The sequence below is a fragment of the Tupaia chinensis genome, unplaced genomic scaffold (assembly GCF_000334495.1).
Source record: "Tupaia chinensis unplaced genomic scaffold, TupChi_1.0 Scaffold139484_1, whole genome shotgun sequence".
Lineage (NCBI taxonomy): Eukaryota > Metazoa > Chordata > Mammalia > Scandentia > Tupaiidae > Tupaia > Tupaia belangeri.
Window position 1 is genome coordinate 962,830 of NW_006199369.1, and position 27,577 is coordinate 990,406.

General features: G+C 39.4%; 1 protein-coding gene across 1 annotated transcript in view; it reads left to right on the plus strand.

Moving 5' to 3' along the window:
* Positions 1-12,804, plus strand: part of ABCA13 (ATP binding cassette subfamily A member 13) — a 500,786-nt gene extending 487,982 nt beyond the window's left edge. The window contains 3 exon segments of the mRNA XM_014593022.1: positions 10,045-10,150; positions 11,366-11,503; positions 12,384-12,804. Coding sequence (XP_014448508.1) covers positions 10,045-10,150; positions 11,366-11,503; positions 12,384-12,494 — 355 coding nt within the window. The 3' untranslated portion in view covers positions 12,495-12,804.
* The last annotated feature ends 14,773 nt before the right edge of the window (positions 12,805-27,577 follow it).

Sequence of the window (27,577 nt, forward strand, 5' to 3'; positions counted from 1 at the left end):
TGAAGTCTGACCATTCACTTTTAAAAACATCTCTGTAGGTCCACTTAATTCTGGCTTTGTATTTGTACCTCATCTGACCATACCCGTAAGATGGGGAAACAAGGTTCATTGTTTCTAAAGCCATTCTTATTATAAAGTTTCCTTATGGCCTCTGTTTTCTCATTGTAAGCATTTATATTCATTTCATTGCTTACAAAAGCATATTTGAATGATTAAATGACACTGCATTGGATCAAGGAGCAGCCGTTTGTTTGGTTTCTGTTTAGAGAATCACTATGACACAAGGCTTACAGAAAAAACAAGGAGTCATACTGGAATACACACATGCACATACCATAACACTGATCTCGATGATCATTTTCTTTGTTATAGCTCATTTAGCTTTTAATTAGTACTTGGAGAGACCCAGAGTAATATTAGAAAGATTTACCACATTGATAATTCATTTTTATAACTCAGTCTTCATTAGGGCCTTTTGTTCCCCAGGGAGTTTGAAGAAAATATGCCTGAGGATTTCATATCAGTGAGGGTTTAGCAACTAGTGTTTTGCGAGGTCCTAAGGGGTTACAACTCTGTCTGTTCTGCTTGTGTTTAAGCCTGGATGGTCTTGACTGAGTAGATACTTCCTGGAGGCAGGGGTGAGGGTGGGGGGTGCAGTGCATCCTCTTTCTCTGTTGGCCTCTCCCACCCCTTCCCCCAGCACATCTGTCTCAAATAATCCATGAATTTGGTAACTTTCTGATTTTTTTTTTCAGTGTGGGACTGAGGAGGAAGTAATCAAGACCTCTGAGCTTCCTATCCTCTCAACCCCACCCAGCATTCTTAGCTGCTGACATGTCACCTTCCCCTGGGTATCCAGCCAGAAATTTCTAGGCATGTTTGGTCCCACAAAAGCTTACCCACAGCCTGGCTTCCCAGCTCATCAAAACCTTATCTCAATAAGAAGGAAGTTGCTCCTTATAGCAGTTCCTCTCTGCAAAGACAATTATGTATTTTTCTATTACATTCTTTTTGGAAAGGCTGTATTACATGGGTGGAGCCAGAAGAGATGAACTGAGAAACTTTTGAAACTGAATTCAAAAGAGATCAGATCTGCCAACGGGACCATATCCTTTCAGAAGCTTAAAAAACAGTGAACTAGATACAGTGTATTTGTTGTGGGCTTGTAGCCCAAACCTCTTCCTCCATAGAAACACTTTACAGAAGGGCATCTCACAGATGGTGGCTTTTCAGGTGGGCTGGCTTTGAAGGTGTGCTTCTCTAATGATGGAGTTTTCTTCCTCCGGGCTTATTCAGTAAGGATTCTGGGCAGAACTCATCAAGCCAGGAAAGCAGATTTCCAGGGCTTCTTCCATGGAGTGTTTACTTAATTATGTTCCTAGGCTCAGAGAACAAAAATCAGAAAGAGAATGACTACTGTAGGTCTTGCGGTCCCTCGAGGTCAATGGGCTGAAAACAGCATGGTGACTTATGAAGGGTTTGATACGAAAGGACTTGATTTAGCCAGAAACATTTTCATTTTCTAAAGACATTTTTTCCTCTGGCACTTAGATCATCCAGAATGGATGGATGCTCCAACCACAGACGTGGTTATCTTTGATGACCAGGTTTTCTTCTTTTCAAAGAGGTTTTTGCCTTAGAGTGCATGCACTCACTGGGGAGAGAGAGGCAGACACAGAGATAGATACAGTAAGAGGGAAAGTGAGAAATCACTCCCCAAGGAAGATGGCCACATCACAATCCTTTCTCCTTCCCCTCAGATCCTGGGCATGGATGCACAAAACTTGACATGGTTTTCAAGCCACCAGGTCCAGGACTTGAATCATGGTTGGCCATGAAGAAGTCCAGTAGTGTAACTGTTAGGCCATCTGCTCATCCTAGATATCCAGGCTTCTGATTTATTTGCTTTAAGAAAACATGACACTTTGTAGTGTTTTCGTGGTAGGGTCAGCATCTCTTCCCAAGGGTCAATGGGCTCCCTGAATAGATTCCTCAAAAATGAGAAGAGTATGTGAGTTCCTTTTGTTTGTTCTGTTTATCTACTTATGAGACTTTTTACTAAATTGAACCAGCCTCCTCATTGAAATCATTTTGAAGTTATTATTGACCCTAACTTTGTGCAGGAGGAATAGTAAACATTTTTAAGCTTTTTTTTTCTATGCTTCTGTTAATCAGAAAAGCACATGCATAATTAATTTCAACAATAAAGGCATTTCAGAGTTCCTACTAGCTCTAAGCCAAAGCTGCCTACTGTTACAGAGAGTGGAAGCCATAAAGTCAGTATTTCAACTTCATGGGTGATCATTACATTTATAGTCCCACTTTCTCTTTAAAACTGGTGTTGTGGGGGAAAGGAATATAATAGCTATTAGTTGAGATCGAGAAATCCAGAAAATCCCTCTTGTAATAGTGTCCACTTTGAAAGATATATTTTATCTACCTAGATTAGAGGCATTTCAGAAATAAAGCAAAATGTTTAGAGAGATGGCAAAAAACGGAGGAGGCCAAATGAGGGATTGAGTCTCAGAGCTGTCGCCTCACTTCCCTGAAAGCAGAGTGGTCTCATGTACTTGTCCGGCGGGTGAGAGCGGTATAAAACTGGAGAGGATGCAAAAACAAACAAACAAACAAACAAACAAACAAAAAACTGGAGAGGATGCCACGTGTTTTTCAGTCCTGCTGACTGATTCCTTTTGATTACTCTGAAAACAAAACAACACAAAAGAAAACAAAAAACATTAAAACATTTTTATGTTCAGTTAAGAAAGACATATTGTCCCTCACACCAAACTCTAACAAGGAATTTGTTGCATTCATAAGGTGTGAACTGGGCACCCGCAGGGATGTTCATACGGGCCTTGTTCTCTGGCAGCCCTGCTCTAGCAGCTGACAGAAGATGCACCACACACCTGAGTGCACAGGGAAAGGTGCTCTGCTTCCTAGAAAAAGTCCTCACACCCAGAATAGGGCTTTGTCCAAGCAAGCACTGAGTAAATACTGAAAGGAGATCTGGTGTAGGTTGCATGAAGGATACTTACTTTTGTTTGGGAAGTCAAAGAGGAAGGCTTTGGTCCCATCAAGGCAGCCTGTGAAGGAGTAGAGGTTGACTTTGAGTCAATCTACAAGCTGCCATAGTCTTCTGAGTTCTGAGTTGGTTCTGTTGGCCTTTCCTGATAGCAACTTAGACCCATGCTCTTAATTCTGGGTCTGGTTGGTAGAATCACTCAAGAAGGTGACACCCCCGGGCACAGACATAGATCTTTGGGTTCAGACATCTCCATGAGGGTTGACATGGGGCAAGCATCCTTCTACTGGGAAGTTCTGTCATCTCTCCTGTATTGTCTTTATAAAGGCTAACTGAGTCTCTTCTCAAAGAAGATTACTCTCCAAGGAATGTGCGTGTTACCTGTCAAACATTTTTGTTTAATTTTCTGTTTGTCAGAGGCTCTGTTTATGTTGATACTGTGACTCTTTAATCCTCACAACTATTCTGATTTGCTTATGCAATGAACAGAAAATTTCCCAAACCATACTTAACTGAAGTTAGATTAATAAAGCCACTTGCCATGGAGAGATGTAGTTGTGGAGGAATTCCTACTGGGTACCTACTCTGCCAGGTCACAAGCTGAGCGATATGGAAGGTTTTGTGACCTCCTTGGGACACAACATTTTCTATTTTATAAAGAAGAAACACCATGTTATGATCTGTGCATAGGTTGCTGTAAGAGTAAAATGATGTGTTAAGATAAACAATGCATGAGCATTAATGATTATGTTACGTCCTGCTGCAAACTGGAATGTAGAGCTCAATTGACCATTGTTGGAATTAGGTCTCTCTCCCTTCCCTTTGGGTTGTGTGACCTGTGCGAGTGTTCAGCCTCTATGAGATTCCATATCACCTCTGTATAAAGACAGAAATAGCAACATCAACGTCCTCTGTGAGGTGCTAGATGGTGGCACAGTGGTAAAACACCAACATTCTGCAAGGGTGACCCACATGGGGAGGTCACAGTTACTGATAAGGAATTACTAAAATCTGGCACACTACAGAGGTGCTGACTCATGAGGAGAGGGTGTGGTAGGGTGAGGCAAGGAGGCAGAGAGCTGTAGAATGATATGATCTGAAGCTTGGGGGTCCCACCTTCTATGTTGATGCTGAGACTCATGCACTGAATGAGAGCTTTGTGGGTGACCACAGAACACCTGGTACCCTCTATTCTTTGCTCTCACCCTGTGATATATGGATAAAAGGGCATTTTAAAAGATATTCCTTATGTGGATATGTGTGAGGAAGAGTATGTGTATGGGTATGTATGTGTGTGTGTGTGAATAGATTCTTCTATTGAGCAGATGATGGAAATAAGTGGGTTTATGTATAGACTCCTAATAAAACTATTACCTGTCTCACAAATTTTATTATTTTCCAAAACCTAAGATTAGCACCTCAATCAAGAAGAGTTTCATGCATTAAATTTTAGAGGCATTGTGAGGAAAGGAACCTAAATAAATCATTTTAAAATCAGAAACTGAGATACAGTTGTTGAATTTAGGATGTTAGTGTGTTCCTTTTCTTTTAGAAACTGTGTAGATATTTCCTCTTTTGTTATAAAAGTGGTATGTGTTCACTCTTTTAGAATTTCAGAAGAGCATAAAGAAAAAAATCCAACAGTCAAATTATTATTCCTCTTCTTCAGGTAGCATGTTAGAATTTCATTTGAGTTTGACTTTTTTATCCATCTATTTACATAGGTGACATCAGACTGAGTTTATTTTTCTATTTTGCATTTTCTACTTAATATTGTATGATAGGCATTTTTCTCATCATTAAATATTCACTATAGAGATATTTTTAAAGATAGAAGTTGAAATGAATATATATAAGTCTTTGACTTTGACTTTTTTGGGGGGATTATTATTATATATGTACTGTCTAGGAAGCCAAGAATTATAAAGCTTCAACCACAGATATTTCTGCAATGGTGCTTCCCTCCACTACCAGCTCTCTCTCTCTCTCTCTCACACTGTGCCCTTGAAGCTTTTTAGTGTAATATTATCCCATTTGCATATTTTTGCTTTAATTGCCCCAGCTTTTGAGGTCTTATTTAAAAATTCTTTGCTCAGAACAGTGCTCTGAAATGTTTCCCCTATGTTTTTATCTAGTCATTTCATAGTTTTGGGTGTTAAGTCTTTAATGCATCTTGAGTTAATTTTTGTGTATGGTGATATAGGAGTGTAAGTTCTTTATTCTGCACATGGATATCCACTCTTCCCAGCACCATTTATTGAGGAGGCTGTCATTTCTCCATCTGAATGTTCTTGGGACCTTTGTCAAAAATCATGTTGGCTGTACATACATGGATTTGTTATGGGTTCTCTATTCTGTTCTATTGGTCTCTGTGTTGGTGTTTCATGCCAGCACTATGTACTGTAGACCCCCATCCAGATCAGAGGACCCCAGCCTCAACTCATAGTAGCCTGCCCTTCAAAGCCACACTACTGCATCCACAGTTGTTGTCTGATCACAAAGGCACTGGCAGACGTTGATATGTATTCCTGCCAAAGGAAATATATGGAGACTGTAATGTTTACTTCCTGACCGTGCTCGGGTGTTCCCTCCTCGCTCCTCTTTTTTTTTTTTTTTTTTTTTTTTGAGAGATTTTCGCTATAGGGCGCGTGCGCTCGCCAGACAGACAGAGAGAGACGGAGAGACAGAAAGCAAGAAATCACCCCCCAGAGGGGATGGTCACGCCGCAATCCCTTCTCCTCCATTCTCCTCTCGGGATCTTGGGCTCGCACGCACACGTGCCCGGCGTGAGTTTTAAGCCACCGGGTCCGGGACGTGAACCGCGGTCAACTACGTGGGAGTCCAGCGACATAGCCATTACGCTAATTGCTGGTTCCCTCGCTCCTCTTTTTGAAGTGCTATTTATCAGTTGTTCGGATCTTTCTTTGTGGAGATGAGGTATGCTGAGCGTCTCTATTCAGTCATCTTCTTCTTGTCTTTCTTTCTTTGCTAAGCGTATACATCTTTCCATAGAATTCAGATTATCTATAGGAAAGCTGGAAGTGTTTTGCCTCAAATGAAGCTTAATTTTGACATAATTTAAAATATGAATATGCATATATACTTCTGGATGATTTATTAGAGAATTGCTGAAATTTAGCGTGAATTTTTCAAAATACATTAGCAAAATATACCAGTTGAGCTGTGACTCTTAATAACAGTGAAAGTGGATTCTATTGTACATGAAAGCTAAAAACATCTCTACACCCACTGTTCCCTTACACCATTGGATTTTTATGTAGTACTTGAGTTTCATGTCCAGATTATTTGATCTGCTTTCATCTAAGGTCCTCAGATAAAACGTGAGCATCTTTACCCCAAATAGAGAATTCTCCTATTGTGGTTTATATTCTGAGTAGAATCAGAATTCCTCTATTTACTTGTTTGTTTATTTACATAAACACACATTGTTCCAAGTGATTTACAAGGATCATTTTATTCAAACCTCTAACAATCTTATCAGGTAGTTATTTTAAGGGGGCTTCTAAAAGTTCTTTGAGGGCCAGCTTGGTGGTAAAGCAGTAGCACACTGCTCAAGCAAGATTGGATTTATATGGAAGATATAAATCAGGTCTCTGATCAGCCTAAATGAAGGGATCTTCAACAAATTCATGGAAAATGCATATTATAAAAAACCTAAGTATGGGTTTCAGTTTTTAATTTGTACCAAAATAAACTCATATTTGAATTCTATTTCTTCACAAACTTTTTGAATCTCTCTGTACATGCTGGATGCACACAGCCATGATCCTGGCTGACTGGGAAGGCTTGGGGAGGATTATAGTGTGAGACTCTTGGAGGATGCTCATCTTCCTCTCTATTTCTCATGCTCATGGAAGACATAATGCTAACTGAAGACAGTCTTTGAAAGACACACACTATATATCCCCACTCAGTATATATACTGAATGTCTGAACTCTGTGACAGAAATGGAAAAATCCATAAATATGATAGTAGAGGGAATAAATTTAGATATCAGAGACTGTAAGGGAGGGGAAATGGGAGGTAGAGGGCAGATGGAAGGGGCAAAGGGAAGAAACACTTAACAGACAATAAAATGTAAAGCTCTCTGTTGAAAATAACATATATAATAATAGCCTTGATTTGATTGCTACATATTATGTGCATCTTTGACAATTATAATGTGAGCTATAGAGATGCACAATATGGAACGTAAATTTTAAAAATTGGTTTAAAAATGGAATTGAAGTATACATTTATTTTGGTACAAAAAAATTGAAATTTATGTATAGTTTTTGTTTTAATAATGCGTGTTTTCCATGAGCTTTTTGAAGACTTCTTGCATTAGCTTCATTTTCTAGATGAAGCAATCTAGGAGAGAAAATTTAACTGACTTCCCATTGTCCTACATATTAATGAAGGAGCTGAATTGAATCCCAAGCTTCCAGATCCAGGGTCAGTAGCATAATAATGTCTTTATGTCAGGTCATTAGAATTCTTAACATCACGAAGGCCAGCTCTGTGGTGCAGTAGTGATGTGCTGCTCATGAGAAGCTGGATCCCACATGGCAACTGTGGTTTGAATTCCTAGTCCTATCAGCCCTAAAACCCACTGGGCACACTATTAGTGCCTAGGAGCTGATGGGCTTAAGGACTTGAGGAAGGAAACTGTGGTGTGACCAGACCCTGTGGTGATCCTTTCTCTTACATGCATGTGCATGTGTTCTATCATGAATAAAGTAAAAAAAATCACAAGGCTGGAAACACTTGTCCAAACACTAACACCTCCCTCTTCTCTTCTCTTAGGAAACGACATTCAGACACAGAGACATAGCTGTAATCTTTCCAAGGAGTTATTTACAAAGCTCCAACAACATTTTGCCTTGAGAAGCCCCCTCTATTATCTGGACCCCAATGTTCTCCCTACATAAAACACTGAAATACACACTCACTTTGGAGCACTCAGTGAAGACAGAATGAGATGAGCCATGTGATCAGCAGCACAGCCTCTCTGACACTACTGAGAAACAGAGGAACAGCTGCCAAACATGCTCCTCCTGCACTGACCCATTTATTGGCCTTCAAAAGTAGGACCAGCAAGTGGTGTGCTGGTTAAGGTGCTGGACTCCCCCATGGCTGACCATGGTTTGAGTCCTGGACCTGGTGGCTTGAAACTCATGCTGGGTATGTGTGTGTGCCTGACAGAAATCCCAGGAGGACAGTGGAGGAGAAGAGATTGTGGCATGGCTATCCCCTTTGGGTGGGGAGGGGGGATTTCTCACTTTCCCTCTTACTGTTTCTCTGTCTCTCCAGTAAATGCACATACCCTATAGCAGAACCCCCCCCCCAAAAAAAAAACAATTTAAAAAAAAGAAAAGAAAAGAAAAGAAAGGAAATTCTCAGTAGTAGCTTAACAGAAAAGCGTTAGGGTGATATGTCTCTGTATGCATGTATGTATACTTTATCAATTTATCAATTTTTTTTTTTTAGAGAGTTTTGCTATAGGGTGCATGTACTCACCAGAGAGACAAAAAAAGAGAAATCACCCCTCGGGTGGATGGCCAAGCTGCAGTCCTTTACTTTTCCATTCTCCTTTTGGGATTTTGGGTACGCATGCACTCACGTCTGGCGTGAGTTTCAAGTCACGAGGTCCGGGATTTGAACTGTAGTCAACTACGTGGGAATCCAGCTACGTAACCATTATGCTATCTGCTGGTCCCAATTTTGTCACTGTTCTTAACAATTTCTCAGCTATGTGAGACCATTACCCAACTTAAAAGCCAGGCATTGTGGTACATGCCCATAGTTCTGGGTTTTTAGGAACTCTGAGGCGGGAGGATTGTGAATTCATAACCAGTGTGGACAACTTAGCAAGATTATTTGAAAAAGCTGAGTGTTTTGGTACATATTTGTGATCCTAGCTACTATGGAGGCTGAGTTAGCAGGATCACTATGCCGCAATACCCTATCTGACAAAAAAAGAAAAAAAAAGGAAAAAAAAAATTTCCCAGACACATACCACCACTACCACTAAAAAGGAAGGAAGGGAGAGAGGGAAGAAGAAAGAAAGGAAAGAAAGAAACTATAAGCTCAAAATGATAGGGGCATTTAGGGTAGGGCCATGCATAGACAGTGTGGAAAATGGCATCCGACAACTTGAAGTCAAGACAGGAAAACAGAACCCCAGCTGCTTTCAGAGTGATTGGTATCACTAAAACAAAATCTCATGAGTTTGGACTCTGAATATTTACCAGACAGATGAAAAAATAATTTGATAATGTATTAGGATGGCTACCTCACTTAGGAAAAATCTACTTGAACATAACACTTTTTTTTTTTCTACAACAGGTTATAAGTGTGATGGTAAGACTTTGAGCATGCCTTTTTTATTCATTCAACCTATAGGGTATGGCTGTAACCTCATGTGTCATTGCTTGAGCATGGTGGGAACTACCATCTCCAGCTCTGGCATATTAGGAAAAGTGCCTCTTGGGCCAATTACTTCCTTCCACAAGGGACATCCACCCGGCTGAGTTGAAATACAATAGGAGAATTATTGTATAAAACAAACAAACAAGGGCCTTGTTACATTACTCCTACATTTCCTTTGATCTTTCCCCAGCCTTGTTTTAATTATTACAGGCCTTGAAGCAATGAGGCCAGCCTCAAGGCTGCTCAGGGCTGGTTTCCAGCCCGTTTCTGATTTTCTCTAACTCAATACTTGGGTTTCACAGTTTTCACCTTCCCTCTTCTGATGATTATGTGTAGATTCCAGGACTCACTGATTTTTTTTTTTTTAAGATAAATCAGTTTCTGTGCCAATGTAAATGAAATGACAACAAACTGCATTGTCAACTGAAAATTAATTTCTGCCTATCTTATTTTGGAAAATCCAAAATCTCCCAACAGTTTGGACTAATTATTCCCATTTCATGCATCCTGAGAAGAAAGACTTAAAATTAATTCAACTTAGGTCTATATATAAATAACCATGTTTTATATTTTATTTAACTCTCAGGTTTGGTGATGGTTATACAGTAAAACTCTGGCTCTGTAAGGAAACAAAGCAACATAGCACTGTCTCTGACTGTTTGAAACTCTATTTTCCAGGAACCCAGTTTAAGGTAATGCTGATATTCTCCATTACTTTGTTGGTTTGGGCTGAAAAATCTTGTAAACGTACTAGACTTTCTTCTGTTTTAATTCTGTGCTATCATAAGATGTTGTTTACGGCTTTGGCTTCATTGCGAACCAAAAACCATGTCTTTTTATTCAAGCTAATATGGGCAACTGGTGTTGCTTAACTTCTCTGAAATAACAAGCCCGCTTGGCCATGTGATAGACTGTCCAGAGTAGTCTGTGATTATGTGTCACCCCTCCCTTCTGTGGCAAAACACTGCATAGGTCATTTTGTTCAGATTAGAACAGCGTAAATGCTATTTCCTTCCCTATATTTGCTGCAAGGTTTTTAGGTTTGATGGTTTCAGTATTATTTGATAATAAAAACCCTACACTTGGGATCATAATTTGCTACAAATTTGGTATGATCAAATGTAGTCCCTGAGCTAGTAGAATCTTTATCACATGAGACCTGTTTGGACATGGAGAATCTCAGACCCCAACCTACTGAAACTAAATCTGCATTCTAACAAGGTGGCCTCTTGGTTCCTACATACAGTAGAGTCTGAGAAGCACTGCACATGACACTTTCTCTTCAGATAACTGTGTGATGCTATTCACCAATACCTTCTAACGGCTATAGTCCTTAAAGTAGCTTTTCCCTATTCATTTCAAAACAACCACTTAGTGAATCCTACCATGGAAAAAGTATGCTATGCAAGACATTATCATTCATGCTTGAGTACCATTCAAAATGACCGTAACAAACAGATAGCATCTTCTCACATGGGTTTAATATATCACCAAGAGTTACTGGCTTGTGATATGAACATTTGAGACCTGAATCCAAGTCCCAGTGTGAAGTTCAGGGCATCTCCATCCATCTCTGTTATGCCACATTAACTCTGTACTTCTCAAATATCTGCAGATAGCTTTTGATCCCTTAAAGAGGTCTTCCTATTGCCTGTGGCAAGATAGGGTATATCAGGACAGAACAGCAATTTAACCCAGGTGAATGTCATTTATCAAACACACCTCATTGTAAATTGCCACTAATAAGCATTCAGTGGAGATGTGAAAATTAATCTAGGTACTTAATTGGTATTTATGTGTGTGGTTTGAAAAAAAAAACAACTAAATGTATTTGTCAAGTAAATATATAATGTGATCTTTTTAATAGTCACTGATCATGTGTTACTTTTTATGTTTTTGACTTGTAGGGACAGCGCCTTAATTTATTGGAATATCATGTGCCCAAAAGATGGGGATGTTTAGCTGACTTGTTCAAAGTCCTAGAGAACAATAAGACTCTCTGGAACATCAGACATTACTCCATTAACCAGACCACTTTGGAACAGGTAGAGTACTTTTTTTTTATTTTAGAAATATTTTTGCTATAGGGCACATATGCTTGCTGGAGAGAGAGAGAGAAAACCGAAGGGACAGAAAGTGAAAAATTACCCCCCCATCGGACAACAGCCACATCCCTTCTTCATTCTCTTCTTGGGATCTTGGGCATACATGCACATGAGCCTGGCATGAGCTTTAAACTGCTAGGACAAGGATTCGAACCATGGTTGAATACATAGTAGTCCGGTGATATAATCATTATGCCATCTACTGGTCCCCAGTAAGAGTACTTTAACTAATTTAGCAACTTGCATTGTGGTATGCTCATCAGAGTTAATCCTGCTAATTTTTAAATTAGTCAAATTATTTCTTTTCTTTTCTTTTCATTTTTTGCTATAGGGTGCATGCACTTGCCAGAAAGACAGAGAGAGGCAGAGAGACAGAAAGCAAGAAATCATCCTCCTGGGGGGATGGCCATGCTGCAATCCCTTCTCCTCTATTCTCCTCTTGGGATCTTGGGCATGCATGCGCATTCCCCAGTGTGAGTGTAAGCCACTGGGTCCAGGTCTCGAACCACGGTCGAATACAGGGGAGCCCAGCGACATAGCCATTATGCCTAGTTGAATGATTTCTTAAGCTTATCCTTTATTTTCATTAACGTTACTCAAATTTACTAAATTCCAATGTGGATGGTTTCAGTTTGTTTGTCATATACCTTCCATGACCATTCAAGGTCCATGTACAATAGGGATTCACTTTATTCACCATCGTGTTGGACATGAGGGAAAGTTGGGCAGGGTCATGAGAGATTGTCCCTTCTTGTAATAGTTGAGACCAAAAGTTTGCATGTTCCTGTAAGTTAACAATGATTTTCATCATTTCTTTCAGGTATTTATTAACTTTGCTACTGAACGGCAGCAAAGTCAAGAGCAGCAAACTCCAGAGTTTACTCTTGATCCATCAACTGGCTGCCACCGCCCACATCACCTACCTATCTAGACACTAAAGAAGTTTTTGGAAGGAACCTATAATTAATACTCAAGGATCAGACAAGCACGTGTCCAGCTGAGGAGCTGGAAGACAGGCTCCAGGCAATCAAATTACATTTTCACTTTCATTTTCTGTTTTGAAACTCTTTGATAATTAATAGCCCCGAACTGAAAAGTCATTCTTTTCTGTAGACTTTTAAGGAGTTCCTCCAACACATTTACACACTTTGCCACACCAGATGGGTGCCAGTTTCTTAGTGCAAGGTGCAAATGAATGACTTGATAGAGATGAAACAGATGCTCTGGAGCTTACGGGTCTCCCAGATCATCCAGTCAAACCATTTCATTGTATTTTTAAGGAAACTGAGGCTCCCAAGGTTAAAAAAAATTTTCCTAAGATTTTTTTCTTTTGATTTGTGTCAGCTTTTTGTTTTTGAGAGAGGTTTTTGCTATAGGGTGTGTCACTTGCCATAGAGATGCAGAGATAGAGAGACATCTTTTTACTAGATATGCTTAATTATTTTAAAATCAAATTCAATAATTTAAATGAAGACTTTTCCTAACCCTGGCTGATAGTACATGGTACAAGATGAATAAAATTTCTAATTATTTTTATACAAAAGATTTTTTAAAGGAATTACAGAATTATTTTAGTCAATCTTTTAGCAAAATTAAATAAATAGAACTAATGACTCTGTCTAATTTGTAACAGTTTTACCAGAATCTCCTAGATTATAATTTTATGGGACTATACAAAAAAAAAACAGAATGTGGATGTATTTTCTTTCCTTAATTTGGAGTAATAATTGCTATTTTATTGTTGTTGTTGTTATTCTGATTCAGTGGTTTTTATAGGAGGGTAGTCTCCATGTCTGCTTCATTGGCATCTCTTGAGAATTTGTTGGAGATGCAGATTCTCAGGCTCTGCCCGGACCTAGTCAATCTCAGTCTCTGGGGCTAGAACACTTAGCAGTCTGAGTTTAAACAAGCATATTTCAGTTTAAAAGTCAATAACCTGAGGAAATACCTAGTTTTCTTCTGGCCGTATGAGCAAAATCAGTGTAGCATGTCATAAACATTAATTTTCAAATATATTTAAAATTTTGTTTTAAAAGTATTGAATTCTCAAGATATTGTCCTCAAAATGTTTTCAGATATGAAATGCTGAGACATGACTCTAAGGGCTATAGAAACTTGTTATTTTTGCATCTTATAGTTTTAAAAATATATAAAATCAGTGTGCCTACTACTGAAAATAATTTTCAGACATTTCCAAGTTAATTTTATTTCCCACATTCTTCTAACAATACTTTTTCTAAAATCTCAATGGAAGACCACATTAGTTTCATTTTTAAATTTGGCCTTATCTATCACTAGCACTGAGTACTGCTAGTTATTAAATGAAAACACAGCCTTTTCAAATTTCTTTACTAAAGCAAGATTTTGTTAAATGTATCATTCTTGAATATTCTAATTCAGAGGGTTTTTTTTAATGGTAAAGTTTAAGTCGATCATGAATAGCTTTGATGGGTAACTTTGATTCTCCTGTATCATATAAAAAAGACTTTCTTAAAGAAGATACAATTTAGGATTCTATTTTTGTGTGTGTGTCAAATTCGAACCAAGTCTCATTGTCAAAATGGAAGATGTCATTTTTGTTATTATTATATAATCAATAAATACGAATTTGTGAAACATGAATATGTTTACACTGCAGTAAATAAATGAGATGTGCTTTAATTTAACCTAATTTTTTGGAATGTAATTTTGTTTTTGCCAGTATGTTTCCTTGCATCTTTATTGGTGTCTTTTGGGATGCAATTTAATTCAGGTAAAAAGGAAATGAAACCACTCCAGATCTTTTAAAGTTTGAAAGGTTAAAATTTAATTGAGTTTTACTCTGCTATGTTCTGCTCTTAGGGGTTCTTTTCTGGTCTTTGAACTGCTGCATTCTTGAAGTTTATCCTTCAAGATAAGCCTTTGAACAATAAATAGGAAGGAAAAGAAACCTAACACACTAAAACACCTCATCCCAGAAGACTGGCCACAAAAGGTCAAATCTTATGTTAATGCTGAAAATGTCATTGCATTTATAAGTCATGCGGATATTTTATGCCTTTGGAGTTAAACATTTGTCTTTAGACCTTTGGGCTTAAGGTCATACAACTGAGACTTTTAAACAAACTACCTTCTTTTGAAATCATTGTGAGTAGAGTACTTTATAAGGCAAAGATAAGGGCGATTATTACAGTTCCAGCAATCTAGCATTTATTATATAGTTTAGCTTTACCCAGATATTTAAACAGAGGATGTAGGAAAGCCGTCATGCAGAATCAAGAATTGTAAAAGGCAAACAAGAAGTATATTTTTAGGATAGTAAAGACTAGATGGCTTACTGTTATAGTTTGCCTACTTTAATGGGTACTGAATTGAAAAATGATTCACATGACCACTCCAAAATATCTTATAAAATAAGCACACACTCCACACCACCACATGCACCCTATTAGCATTCATGAGAATGACCTACTAGCTTAATTAGAAATTTTTCCATCCATATGGAAAAAGAAACATTTTAAATAGATATATTTCTCCTTTGTCTTTTGCTTTAGTCTGTTGCATTATTTTAGCTCAGCAGTTTTACACCCTTGATTTTAAAGCCTTCGTGTGTACACACAAATTCGCACACTCACACATATCACATAATACATGCACACACGCACAAAATCAAACACACATGTTCACCTCTTCGACGAATATTTATCGAATCCATCTACCTACATGGAGGGTGTGTAAACATAGGGTGCTGGACTACCAGATGCAGAAGCCACAGGTTGTCCTTGAAGAGCAAAGCAGCTGGAGATGACAAGATGAGATGTATAAGCAACTACATCAGAAATATTCACATCTCCATAGTGAACTGCAAGAATGTTTAGGCAGTGCAGTCTAACAAGACTTCTGAATGTCTTAAAATGAAATGAGGGTGCTGATTCTCTGAAAGAAGACACAAATAGATGCTGGATAGACAGCTATTGATCTTGACTACAGAAGCACAAAGAGGAGTTTTGTGGCCGTTTTGCATGAAAACACAGTAAATTCAATTTTGTCCATGTTGAATAACCTATGTAAGGTCGAATTATGTAATTGATGTTGGGCAATTGAGGATTAAAGTTGTATATTCAGATATGTAAAAGAGGCAGATGCTATTTACATTTTTAAATATTACTGTCAAATTGAATTCAGTAGACAAAGAGAAGAAAGAATTTTATGAATATTTTCCATTTGGGCTAAAATAGCATTGTCATTTTCTCACAGTGAGTATTCCTATTGAGAGCTTTAATGGATAAATGTCTCCTGCTTAAAGGCTTTAAATTTCTGAAAAAAAGTCAGAATGTTTCTTAATTATTTGTTGTTCCTTGTCATCACAAGAGAGACATTTCACTAGCTTATTAGTGAATTCATCACATTTTCTCTCTTACATTAAAGTGTTTTAAGGAGAAATGGGAACCCTTCAGTTAAATGTGCATCTGAAACAGAAAATTTACTGGTTAAAATACACATCTACTAATACTAATTTCATGAGCAAATATAGAAGTCAACATAATCAATATCATAGTTGCCGTTGCATTGATTTCCCATGGGCATGGCTTCGTATTGCTGTACTACACATGTTGTCAGATGGTAGTGGTATGTTTGGGTCATGGTTTTGTTCAGAACGTACTCTGAGCATGGCATCAGGTAAACCCTTTGGGGTTGACATGATGATTTACTAGTTGTTGGCGCCTATATATTATGATTGCTCCCCAGTGTCATATTGAGGCCTGTTCTGCCCAAATAAAATCACGTGACAACTTTATTCCCCTCAGCATAATTTGAACTGGGTTATAATATGAACAAGGGCAAGGTGGAAAGTCTAAGAGGAAGCTCATTAGGCTAGGCACCAGGAGACTTGGGTTTACTACCAATTGCAGGTGTCATCTTCTCTGAGCCACTTTGCTTTCTTAAGTTTCCATTTTCTTCACTTTTATAATCATGAAAAAGTGTTTAAGAAGCCCAACAAAACCAGCAAATGTCCAAAAAGTATACATTGTTAGAAGAGAAATAAGAACATATATACAGAATGAAATAAAACATTGTAAAGGAATAATAAGAAAAAAAATGTATGCAAGATATTTTAAAAAACATGAAATGGATACTATTTTTAGTAAACAATTAATGGTTGGGACCAGCAGATGGCATAATGGTTATGACACTGGACTCCCATATAGTCAACTGCAATTTGAGTCCCGGACCCGGCAACTTAGAACTCATGCCAGGTACACATAGGTGCATGCCCAAAATCCTGAGAGAGGAGAATGGAGGAGAAAGGATTGTGGCATGGCCATCTCCTCTGGAGGGTGAATTTCTCGCTTTCTGTATTTCTCTCTTGAGAGTGCATGTGTCCTATAGCAAAAGTCTCTCTATGAAAAACAACAAAAGTTAACGGTCAAAATTGTCTCAAGAAAGCAACAGCACTCTAGAAAAATGACTCAACAGTGAAATGTTATAACACTTTCCCCTAAGAATTCCTGATTCCAAAACAGCAGACCTAAATGGTTTTATAAATGAGTTGTACTAAATGAGATAATCTCTACATTATATGGATTATTTAATAAAATAAAATATTCTATCCATCTCATTTTATGACACGGTATAAGTTTGGCACAAAGGTTGTCCAAGAATAGAACAAAGGATAATTACGCAACAACTTTGTGTATGAACATGGTAAAAAAAACACTGGAATCCTATAATGTGTATAATATGTCTCCTAATCAAATTAGATTTATGTAGGGATTAGAACAGTGGTTCACATTCAGAAACTATTTATGTAATCTATTGTATTCAAAGGTAAAAATATAAATTTTCTCAAGTATAGGACATACATCTCATAAATACATGACATTAGAAAATTAGGAGTAAACATACATTTCCACAATCTGATAAATATATCTAATAATATTTATGAATTTTTAATCTGAATTATGCTATTTGAATATGACATTCTTTTCTCAGGAACTTTTCTCTATTGGCCATTTCTTTTTCTCTTATGTATTCTTTATCTATTAGAGCTGAGCCCTTTCTAGAGCTATTTAAGTTGCTGTAGCTTCTCCCATTTTGTCAAATCCTCTGTCAATGAAACATCAGTACCTACTCATAAATCCCATCTAGCCTCCACTCATCTGTTGCTCTCCAAGTCAGAGTCACAGAAGCTGTTTCTGCCTCACTGCCATGAGTTTATCTCCTCTGTCTCCTTTGCCCGATCTCTTCACACTGCTCCATGTCACCAGTATAGCGGTGGCTGGGATCACTGGGCGTCTCTGTTCTCTTTAGTTCAATGGATGCTTTAAAGTTGACATCTATTCACCTCTCCGTTGGAATGTTTCCAATTCTTTCAATTTCATGGTTCTAAACTGCTTGTTTTCTTTCCCTTCTTTTAGTTTCATTTTAGGCAAATTCTCCTGTCCATGGCAATGGCTGCTGGGACTTGGAAGCCTAGTTCTTGCCCCTGTTTTCCCACCATATACTATATCCTAGGCAGTCTCTCCTCACCAATAACTACCAACAAGCTGATAACTCATAGATCAGTGTCTCCACAGCAGCCCTCTATGGAGGAGCTCCAGATATGTATCAGTGACTACTTGATGACTCATGGCCTTTGAACTCACCAAGCAGAAAGATGAATGAAATTGTCTCTAGGCCAGCCCACTACTCATTTTCTTTTTTGACCAATGAGCCTGGGGATGTTGCTGCCCAGCTTCCTCTTACAATAGCAATGCCTGAGCATCCTCCTCAGCACTTGCTGCTTCCTCATGTACCAGAACCAACCTTTACAAAGTCCTGGTGATCTTCCTAGTCATCTCCTCTTTCCACTTCTTTAATTTTCTAATAAAAGTTCTATTTTTTTTCATGCAGCCTAGAGTTTTACTAGTATCTTATCTGTGTTCCCTTTATTTAATGTTGCCTCTCTAACATTTACCTTCTCTGTTTCTGATGGAGTGATTTTTTTCCTGATATAATGCCAAGATTGTCTTTCTTTTGATTAAAATGCAGTATCTTCTCAATGGGCTCATGTTATAGAAAATATTTTTTCTTTAAAATTGAAGATGTTCAGACCAGCAGATGGCATGGTGGTTAAGCCACTGTATTCTCACATGACCAACTGTGGTTCAAGTCCCAGACCTAGTGCCTTGCTGCTTCACTTTCTCTCTCTCTCTCTCTTTCTATGGTGAGCACAAGTGTTCTGTAGCAGTTAAAAAAATAATGATAAATAAAATTAAATAAATAATTATTTTAAAAAATTGGGGACCAGCAGGTGGCGTGGTGGTTGGGGTGCTGGACACTTCCACATGGCTGACTGCGGTTTTAATACCGAACCTGGTGGCTTGCTTTCTCACCTTCCCTCTCTTTCTCTCTGTGTATCTCTCTGGTCAAATTAAAATAAATTAATGACTAAATAAATAATTATTTGAAAAAAAATGTATGTGTGGTGTTTTTATTGATGTTTTTATTGAAATATTGTAATTGTCCATATTTGTGTGAGTACAATGTTGTTTTCCCATCTAAGACTATAATGTGTAGTGATTAAATCTGGATAATCAGTATACCTATCATCCCAACCATTTGTCATTAATTTGTATTGAGACCATTAGGAATTTTCTTTTGTGGTTACCCTTTGATACACAGTGTGGAATTTTTAGAGGTGATGATCTTCCTGCCTCACCTTCTGAAGTGGCTAGGACTCTAGGTGCATGCCACCATGCCCAGCTTTTTAGGGTGTGCCTGGAATAGAACCTGGGCCTCCCACCTGGCCTCAGCTGCCAATCAGCATATCAGTTAACCATGTCAGTCAGCATGTGCTACTGCAGAGGGTCAAAGAAATGTTTTAATAAATGTCTGGGGTGCCCTCACAAGCCTGTCCTCCACACACCTCATTCCTTTAGCTCCTTAATCTTCAGTAGCCTCCTGTTTTTCACATAAACCATGATTCTCTCTTACTACAGAGAATGCATATGTGTGATCTCCTCTGCTCCCATGCTCTCTCCATGCCCTTTTATATCCAAATTAGCTCCTCCTCACTCTTGTATGTCAGCACGAACATCACTCTTTGTGGTACTTTCTCCTCTAGGGATCTTGAGCGTGCACACACATGTGCCTAACATTAGTTTTAAGCCAGTGGGTGCAAGACTTGAACCACAGTTTACTACATGGGAGTCCAGCGAAGTAACCATTATGCCATCTGCTGATCCTGAGACTCCTTCATGTCTTACTGGCTGGTTCAGTTCTCAACACAGTTCTGTGCACAACACTTTCAGCTAATGTTCACAGATACGAGACAGCACACATCAGTCCAAATCCTGCTATGGGAAAGTACAGTCAGCCTTTTATATCTTGCAGCAGTAGACTGAATTTCTTTCATATTCATGGAAGCAGACCCTGGAGATACAGAGGGATGAATTTAAGGTACTTGAGCATCTGAGATTTAGGAATTCAATAGGTCCTGGAACTAGCCTCCTATCTGTACTGAGGAACACTGCACCCTGACTGTAACTAGCACAAAACAATGACCATCAACACTGGATAACATTGGATAACAAGGCCACTTGATTATTTGATTATTCTGCTTTCCATGAAAACCCCACAGTCATTCCTTACAATGCTTTGCAAGGAAGAACTTGCATGGCTTTAGATATGTGAAAATTATACACATTATCTCCCAGTTTATTTAAAGAGAAAATTAGGAGCTATAATCCTTTTAACTGGAATGCTAGAAAAGAGAAGAAAATGTCCAGATTTCAGGTCTCCAAAAGCTGGAGTCATTAGGACACATTTACCATGTACCAACTTAATTTCACTTCCCTTAAGCAAGTTGGTAAAAAGATCCTAGTAGAAACTTGTCTCCTCTAGGAAAGAAAAAGCTTTGTCCACACGACAGAGCCAGAAAAGTTAGTATTACTGAGGTGATACTGATCCTATGTCCTGTGTTTGCAAGGGGAAAAGGGACACTCATCTCTTTTAGTGATTTTCATAAAGAGACCCAAGATATGGGTAGAACAGGGTCTAGAAATTAGACAAGTTTTCAGAGGCATTTTCTTTCAGGGCTTAGAGCATGGTCACTGTGAAACAGTTTCACTAGGTAAGAGGTCAGCATGGGGGAGAAAAGGAGATGAAGTGTCAGGTGCCCAGAGGAAGCCTGTGAGGCTCAGTAGTACCTCATCAGGGATGTCCTCCACCCTGACATTTCCTGGCTTGCCACTGGGTCAGCTTCCAAATGGACAGGACAAGACTCTGAATCCTGATGAGAATCCATAGACTCCAGGATTCATGACAATGAAAGAAGCAGAAACTAGGGACCTGGCAGGTCTTACGAGGACAAATTGCTTCTGGATCTCTTCTTAAGTCATAACTTTAATTTTTTTTTCTCTGCAGTTGCGTCTAGTCTTTAAAGATTTTTTTTTTCTTTCAGTTTGTCACCTTATCCCTTTGTCTTTCTTCCAATATTTAGCATAGAAAACATAAATAAAACAGCCCCATGTTTAAGGAAAGCAGATCCCACATTGCTAACTGAAAGTCCCCAGTGAAAAACTTTGGGTGCATGTGCATGCATGTCCAAAGTCCAGACAGCATGGAGAAATGAAGAAGGGATTACAGCATGACCACACCTTGTGGGGAGGTGCTTTCTCCCAATCCCTCTTTTTCTCCTCTTTGTCTCTCCCTAGCAAGCCCATGTGCCCTTTGGTATCTGGTTTACAACTTATTCTGCCTTCTTAAAACTGAAACCAATAACTTAAAATAATGATATAATTCTCAGCTTGGATATGTGCAGCCCCTCATTTTTCAACAGCTACCAGAAATTTATTCTCTTTGGTCTCCCCCATTGTCCTTAGTCATTGGAAAGAGCATGATAAGAAGGAAGTGTTTGGGACCGACAGGTGGTGTGGTGGTTGGGGTGCTGGACTTCTCACATGACCGAGCTTGGTTCAGGTCCCAAACCTGGTGGCTTACTTTCTTACTCCCAGAGAAACCTCTCATTCCTTGCGCCATGTGAGGATACAGATATAGGCCAGAGGTTTATGAAAGGAGGCCCTCACCAGGTGCTAAATATGCCAGTGCTTTGACCATGGGCTTCCAGTCTTCAAAACTGCAACAAAGACGTTTCAATTGTTCACAGACTTTTGAGTGTGTGGTATTTGTTACAGCAGCCCAAACAGAGTGACAGCAGACCATTCAGTACAACAGCCTGAACAGTAACCATAGGAATGAATTTTCAGAAAAAAGATCACTAAATATTTTATTCAGAAGTAAAATGTTACAGTAGAAAAATAGGGTTTGAAGTTAGACAGGGCCTGAGAGCTACCGTAACAAAGTACCGCAGACTGGATGCCTTAAACAATTCTAGAGTCTAGAAGCCCACAATCAAGGTGTTGATGGGCTATTTCCCTATGAAACTTGGTAGAATCTTTGCTTGTCTTTTCTAGCTCAGATGGTGGCTGCCGATTGCGTACTTTCATTTAAAGACACACCAGTCTACCGCTGCCGCCACTGTCATGTGGCATTCTGCTTGTAGGCATCTGTCTTCATTTTGTTTTCTTTTCCTTACAAAGACAACAGTTATACTGGTTTAGGGTCATGCCAAAGGCATGGTCTTAATTATACCTGCAAAGACTATTTCTGGAAAAAGGTCACATTTGCAGGTGCTGGGGGTTACGACTTCAGCATATCATTTGGGAGGTATACTTCAATGTATAACACTCTGTCCCCTAAACATTTTGAATTTCCAACTTATTAAACTAGAGATAATAATAACCTGACCTTGTAGTGTTATTGTGAAATTGAATGGGAGAGCAAATGTGAACTGCAACTGTGGCCACTGGCATTCTTTGTATCTCCTCCCTCACTCCAAAACAAGGCATATTCATGCCTCGTCCAGTCTCTCTTGTCTTCTTCACTTTCTGTGCTGCTGTGTACAACAGAGATGACCATCCCATAACCCACAACTCAGATTTATATTGTGGCCAAACCTCCTCTGAGTCCTAGATCTGTTTTCTAAATACCTACTTGGAATCTCCCTTTGAATGACTTCAAAGCCTTTAAACTCAAAGTAACCCAACTCTGCTGCCAAAACTCAACCCCTTCCAAACATGATTATTTCAATGACTGTAGTTCAGAGATGCAGTGAGAGTGATGCTTGGTCTTTCTATTCCTGTTACTTCTCACATCTTGTTCACTGTCTCCTGATCATCTCTTGGATTTTCCCCTTCATACCCATCTCCACTGCAAACATTCTGGTCCAAGAAGCCTTCATGTTTCACCTGGCTGCTGCTTCTAGTCTACCTGTGTCCCCGTGGCAGGCAAAATAATGACCCCAGTCCCCATTCTCAGCATCTGTGAATATTTTATCTTACATGGAAAAGGGGAACTTTATAGATGAAATTAAGTCAATGACAGTGAATTAGAGAGATATCCTGCATTATTTAGGGAAATTCAATGAGATCACAAGGGTCCATATTCAGGAAAGAGGAAAGCAGTAGAGACAGAGAAAAGCATGATGACAGAAGCAGAGGTTGCAATTATGAGCTTTACAGATGAAAGAAGAGGCCACAAGCCAAGGTGTGCATGTGCCTTAGGAGCTAGGAGAACCAAGAAACCACCTCCTTCCCCGGAACCTCCAGAAGGAATGTAGCCTGCCAATATCTAGATTTAAGTCCAGTGCAACCCATTTCAAACTTCTGATCTACAAAGCTAAGATAGTAAATTCATGTGGTTTCAGTCTACTGTGTTTGTGGGAATTTGTTATTGCAGTGATAGGGCACCAACATGAGTTTGTTTTGACCTCTTCCTGTACATTTTTTTTCTCTCTTTTCCTTTTATTGGAGTTTTCGCTATAGGGCGCATGCACTCGCCAGAAAGACAGAGGGAGACAGAGAGACAGAAAGTGAGAAATCACCCCCCAGGGGGCATGGCCATGCAGCAATCCCTTCTTCTCCATTCTCCTCTCGGGATCTTGGGCATGTGCGCATGTGCACCCAGCGTGAGTTTAAGCCACCAGGTCCAGGACTCGAACTGCGGTCGACTACATGGTAGTCCAGTGACATAGCCATTACGCTAACTGCTGGTCCCTTCTTGTACATTCTTGACTTGTTATTTCTCAGTCTCAAAGCTCAATACATCACCCCTTTCAGTTCCCCAGAACATCCTCAGTTCACTGCAGAGATTTCTAATTGCTCCTGAAACTAAAGCTTAGGTAAAACTCCCTGGTAGGTCCTCACATACCTGTGCTCACATATGTACACTCCCAGCTCCCCCATTGCTTGCCTGCTCTCAGCGCCATGCTCTTCCAGTTTCTGAACCCTCTGTGCCCCTTTCTGCCACTAGACACATACTCCATCACAGTGTGTCGTAGCCTGTCTCCAGAACACCTGACTTGCCCCATCACCACTCTTTAGGATACTCTCTTAGTGACATGCACTTTCTCTTTTTGACTCTTGTCATTGTTGCCATTACCAATTTACATTTTTTTATTCTTTAACTTATGTCATTTCTGTACTTGACTTTTTAAAGTTTATTTATGTTTTCATGAACAAAAGACAAACAGAGAGAGAGAGAGATAGCATCCCACTCCCCAGAGTCTTCACACTCTGATCTACCTCCCAGCCCTCAGCCAGCCCCAGATCACTGGTACGCACTTGCTCAATGTACTCAGAGGTCTTTAGACTTGAACTAGAAACTTTTTCATGTGGATAAGTCTTGCAGAGCATCATGTTTTACTGCTGTGCCACTGTCTGCCCTTCTACCCTCTATAAATCTTCTCTTCTATGAAGTCAGAGATAGTGCCTTTTCCTTTCCTTCTTCTCCCTTTACAATGTGGTATTCCCAACTCTAGCATGGTGTGTGCATTGTTGTGGGTGCTGACCTCATGAGCTGGGTCAATGAATGCATGGAAGAACCCATCAATACACAGTCTTGAGAAGTGCTATCCATTTTATGTCTATAACTTTTCTATATTTGACTATTTAAAAATCATTCTACATTGACAGGGTTTCTACTGATCTGAAACAAATAGATGAACTTGCATCATCATTTCACAAGTTCAGAAAAGGTATTCCTTATGGACTTATCATCATTTGCATGTCAGGACATTTTGAAGAGTTGAAGTCATTGACAATTCAACATAGAAAGCAATAATGTTTGTATTTCATTATTTTTTATCTGTAGAAATACATTGCTAATGCCATGTTCTAAATCTTATGTCCCAAGAAAGCAAATTAATATAGGAAAATAAAGAAAGAAAAATAAAAGAGAATATAATGAATTTCTAATCAGATAGGAATAAGAGCATAATGTAATGTTTGATTCTCCTTCACCATGTAGTTAGAAGACAAATAGAATATCAGCAGTCCAGAAAGATGAAAGAAAAGGTTCAAAGCACATTTTTGGCTTCAAAACTAGGAGGTTATTTTAAATTCTCATGGTGCTTATAATTCCTTAGATACACTCTGTCCTTTTGTATATCGCAAGTGTGGGTGAGATGCCTTTCCCACCTAAGAATATATCTTGTTCAAGCCCTCTTATGACAAGTTTTCCATTTAGAGAACCTGGACCAACAAATACACACTCACCCTAACCGCTTAGATTTTCCTTTGAGATGAGGGTGGAGAGCAGGTGGAGGCTGAGGTGCTGCTCAGGGTATTCCAGGAACTTGGCTTCCTCTTAGGAGAAGGCTTTATTTGACCTCTGAGTGTGGTGGGGATTAGAAGCAACAGGTGCTCAACAAAATCTTGGAGAGTCTGATCTGAAGTCTTAGAATTAAAGGGACCAAAGCGAGAGGCCATCATGCTTGAGATGAGGTCATCTGATGTGAGTGCCTGCTCTGGGCAGCAGGACAGAGGAGGTACAGGGCTTGGACTGTGTGGGAAGTAGGAGAAGGTCACAGTAGGTGAGTGCTTCCTGCTTCATGACTTTGACTTTACACAGAGGGCAATTGCTGCACCCACCTGTTCAGCCAGATGGTGGTCCAATCAGTACCTGCAGGGGTTCCTTTAATTCAGCGTGTGGTGATGGTAGCGCCTGGTGAGATGAAGGATGCTGTCTGGAGCAGCCACACTTGTGCACAGGTGTGAGAGGCAAAAGAGGGCTGCTTCCCAAACATGCCTGGGATCAGAGCAGCCTGGGAGTAGGATCTATTGAGGAGTACTCCACACAGGAATGGGAGAAACATGGGAGACTTTTTTTTTTTTTTTTTTGAGAGGTTTTTGCTATAGGGCACGTGCACTCACCCGGAAGACAGAGAGAGACAGAGAGACAGAAAGCAAGAAATCAACCACAGGGGAGATGGCCACTCTGCAATCCCTTCTCCTCCATTCTCCTCTTGGAATCTTGGGCATGCATGCACACCTGCCTTGCGTGAGTTTAAGCCACTGGGACTGGGATTCAAACTGTGGATGGACTACATGGAAGTCCAAGGACATAGCCATCATGCTAATTGCTGGTCCCAAAACATGGGAGACTTTCTTCACATTATAGTGCAAGGCAATGATCCACCCACATCAATGATTGGTTCATGCTGTTCTATCTCATTTGCATTTCAGGCAACCAATTGGTGCCCACCAGCTGTATATAACTCTCCATTTTTCCTCAATAAACAGAATAATAAGAAGACTTGATCAGCACCTCGTATTGTGCGTGCGTGTGTTTGTCCGATCTCTCACTCCCTCCCCCAGGGAACCTGTTCGACTGTTCCGCGGGTCAGGACAGGGATCTTGCATTTTATCCTAATCGCAACGTAACGGTCTAGCCTGCCGTTGCTTCACAAATGCAGTAGACATGATACTTTTTGTAAGCAAGACAAAGAACTTAATTGCTCAGGGCAAAATAAAAACACAAACAAACAAACAAAAAACAGCCACAGGCCAACACAGGTGGGCCTATATGGTGCTTGTCTGTGAATGGATCGTACAGCTGCAGAACTCAGGGAACCTATTGCATTTATAGTGAGTAGTAAGCAAGCTTGCTTCTTGTCTGGGGGAGGAGAGTAGAGTGACACTGTTACTTCATCCCTCACGGTTGTTCTTCTCAAGCACAATCCTAAGAAAAGGACCGGGCTCTTGAAATGCCAATAAGAACAAGCAGGGATGCTTAGGGCCCATGATGCGTTCCCCCAACAATAGCTATTTGAAAGAGATTGTTTGAGTGTACCTGGTATTACATGTTCAACTAAGTAGTTAGGATCTATAACAATGGCATAGTATTTGTTTAGGGTAGTAAATCATGAAAGATATATTTATTGATTTATCTAAATTTTTTGTTTTTTAGAGAGTTTTCTTTTGCTATGGGGCATGCGCGCTCATCAGAGAGACAAAGAGGTGGAAAGTGAGAAAATACAAGTGGAGGAAAAACCATCTGCCTAGACCCTTGAAGACAGTTCACATTTTGAAATGAGAAGCCACCAGGGCCAGCTATGTCAACAACACAAAGGCTCAGAATAGAAACTTTTCCCTCACAGTCTCCACAAGGAAGGAGGAGAACTCAGTTCAATATAACAAAGCACACACATGTGTGCCTTGTGCTGAATTTCCAGATGTTGCTTTTCTAAAAACTGTGCCTGTAATATCCTCTCTCCCTTTTTCACTTTGGAAATGTTTTTCTCTTTTCTAAAGGGCCATATTTGTTACCACTTTGAAATCGCAGTATTATATAGAATAACACAATCATTTAACTGTTCTCAACCCTTAATTCCTTCTTAACAAATTCATCTTCACAGTTCCTCTAACCCACTTATCTGGACAGATGCATATTAGTTTTCTTTTTTTTTTTTTAATTTTCTCAGAGTGATTTTTTCAAAGTTCACTAGTTCTCTTGTGATTTCCACATTCTTTAAAACATCACAGAATTAATGTTTCGTCGAGAACTAAACCATAGCAACTGGCCCCTTGCATTTTTTTTCACCATCCTTTGTTTCACAGGAAAGAAAACCAATAAATCAAAACATTCTCTGGAGTTTCACCGCCCTAGCCCTCCTTAAAGAGTAGGGCCTGCTGTGTACATGTTCTGGAGTAT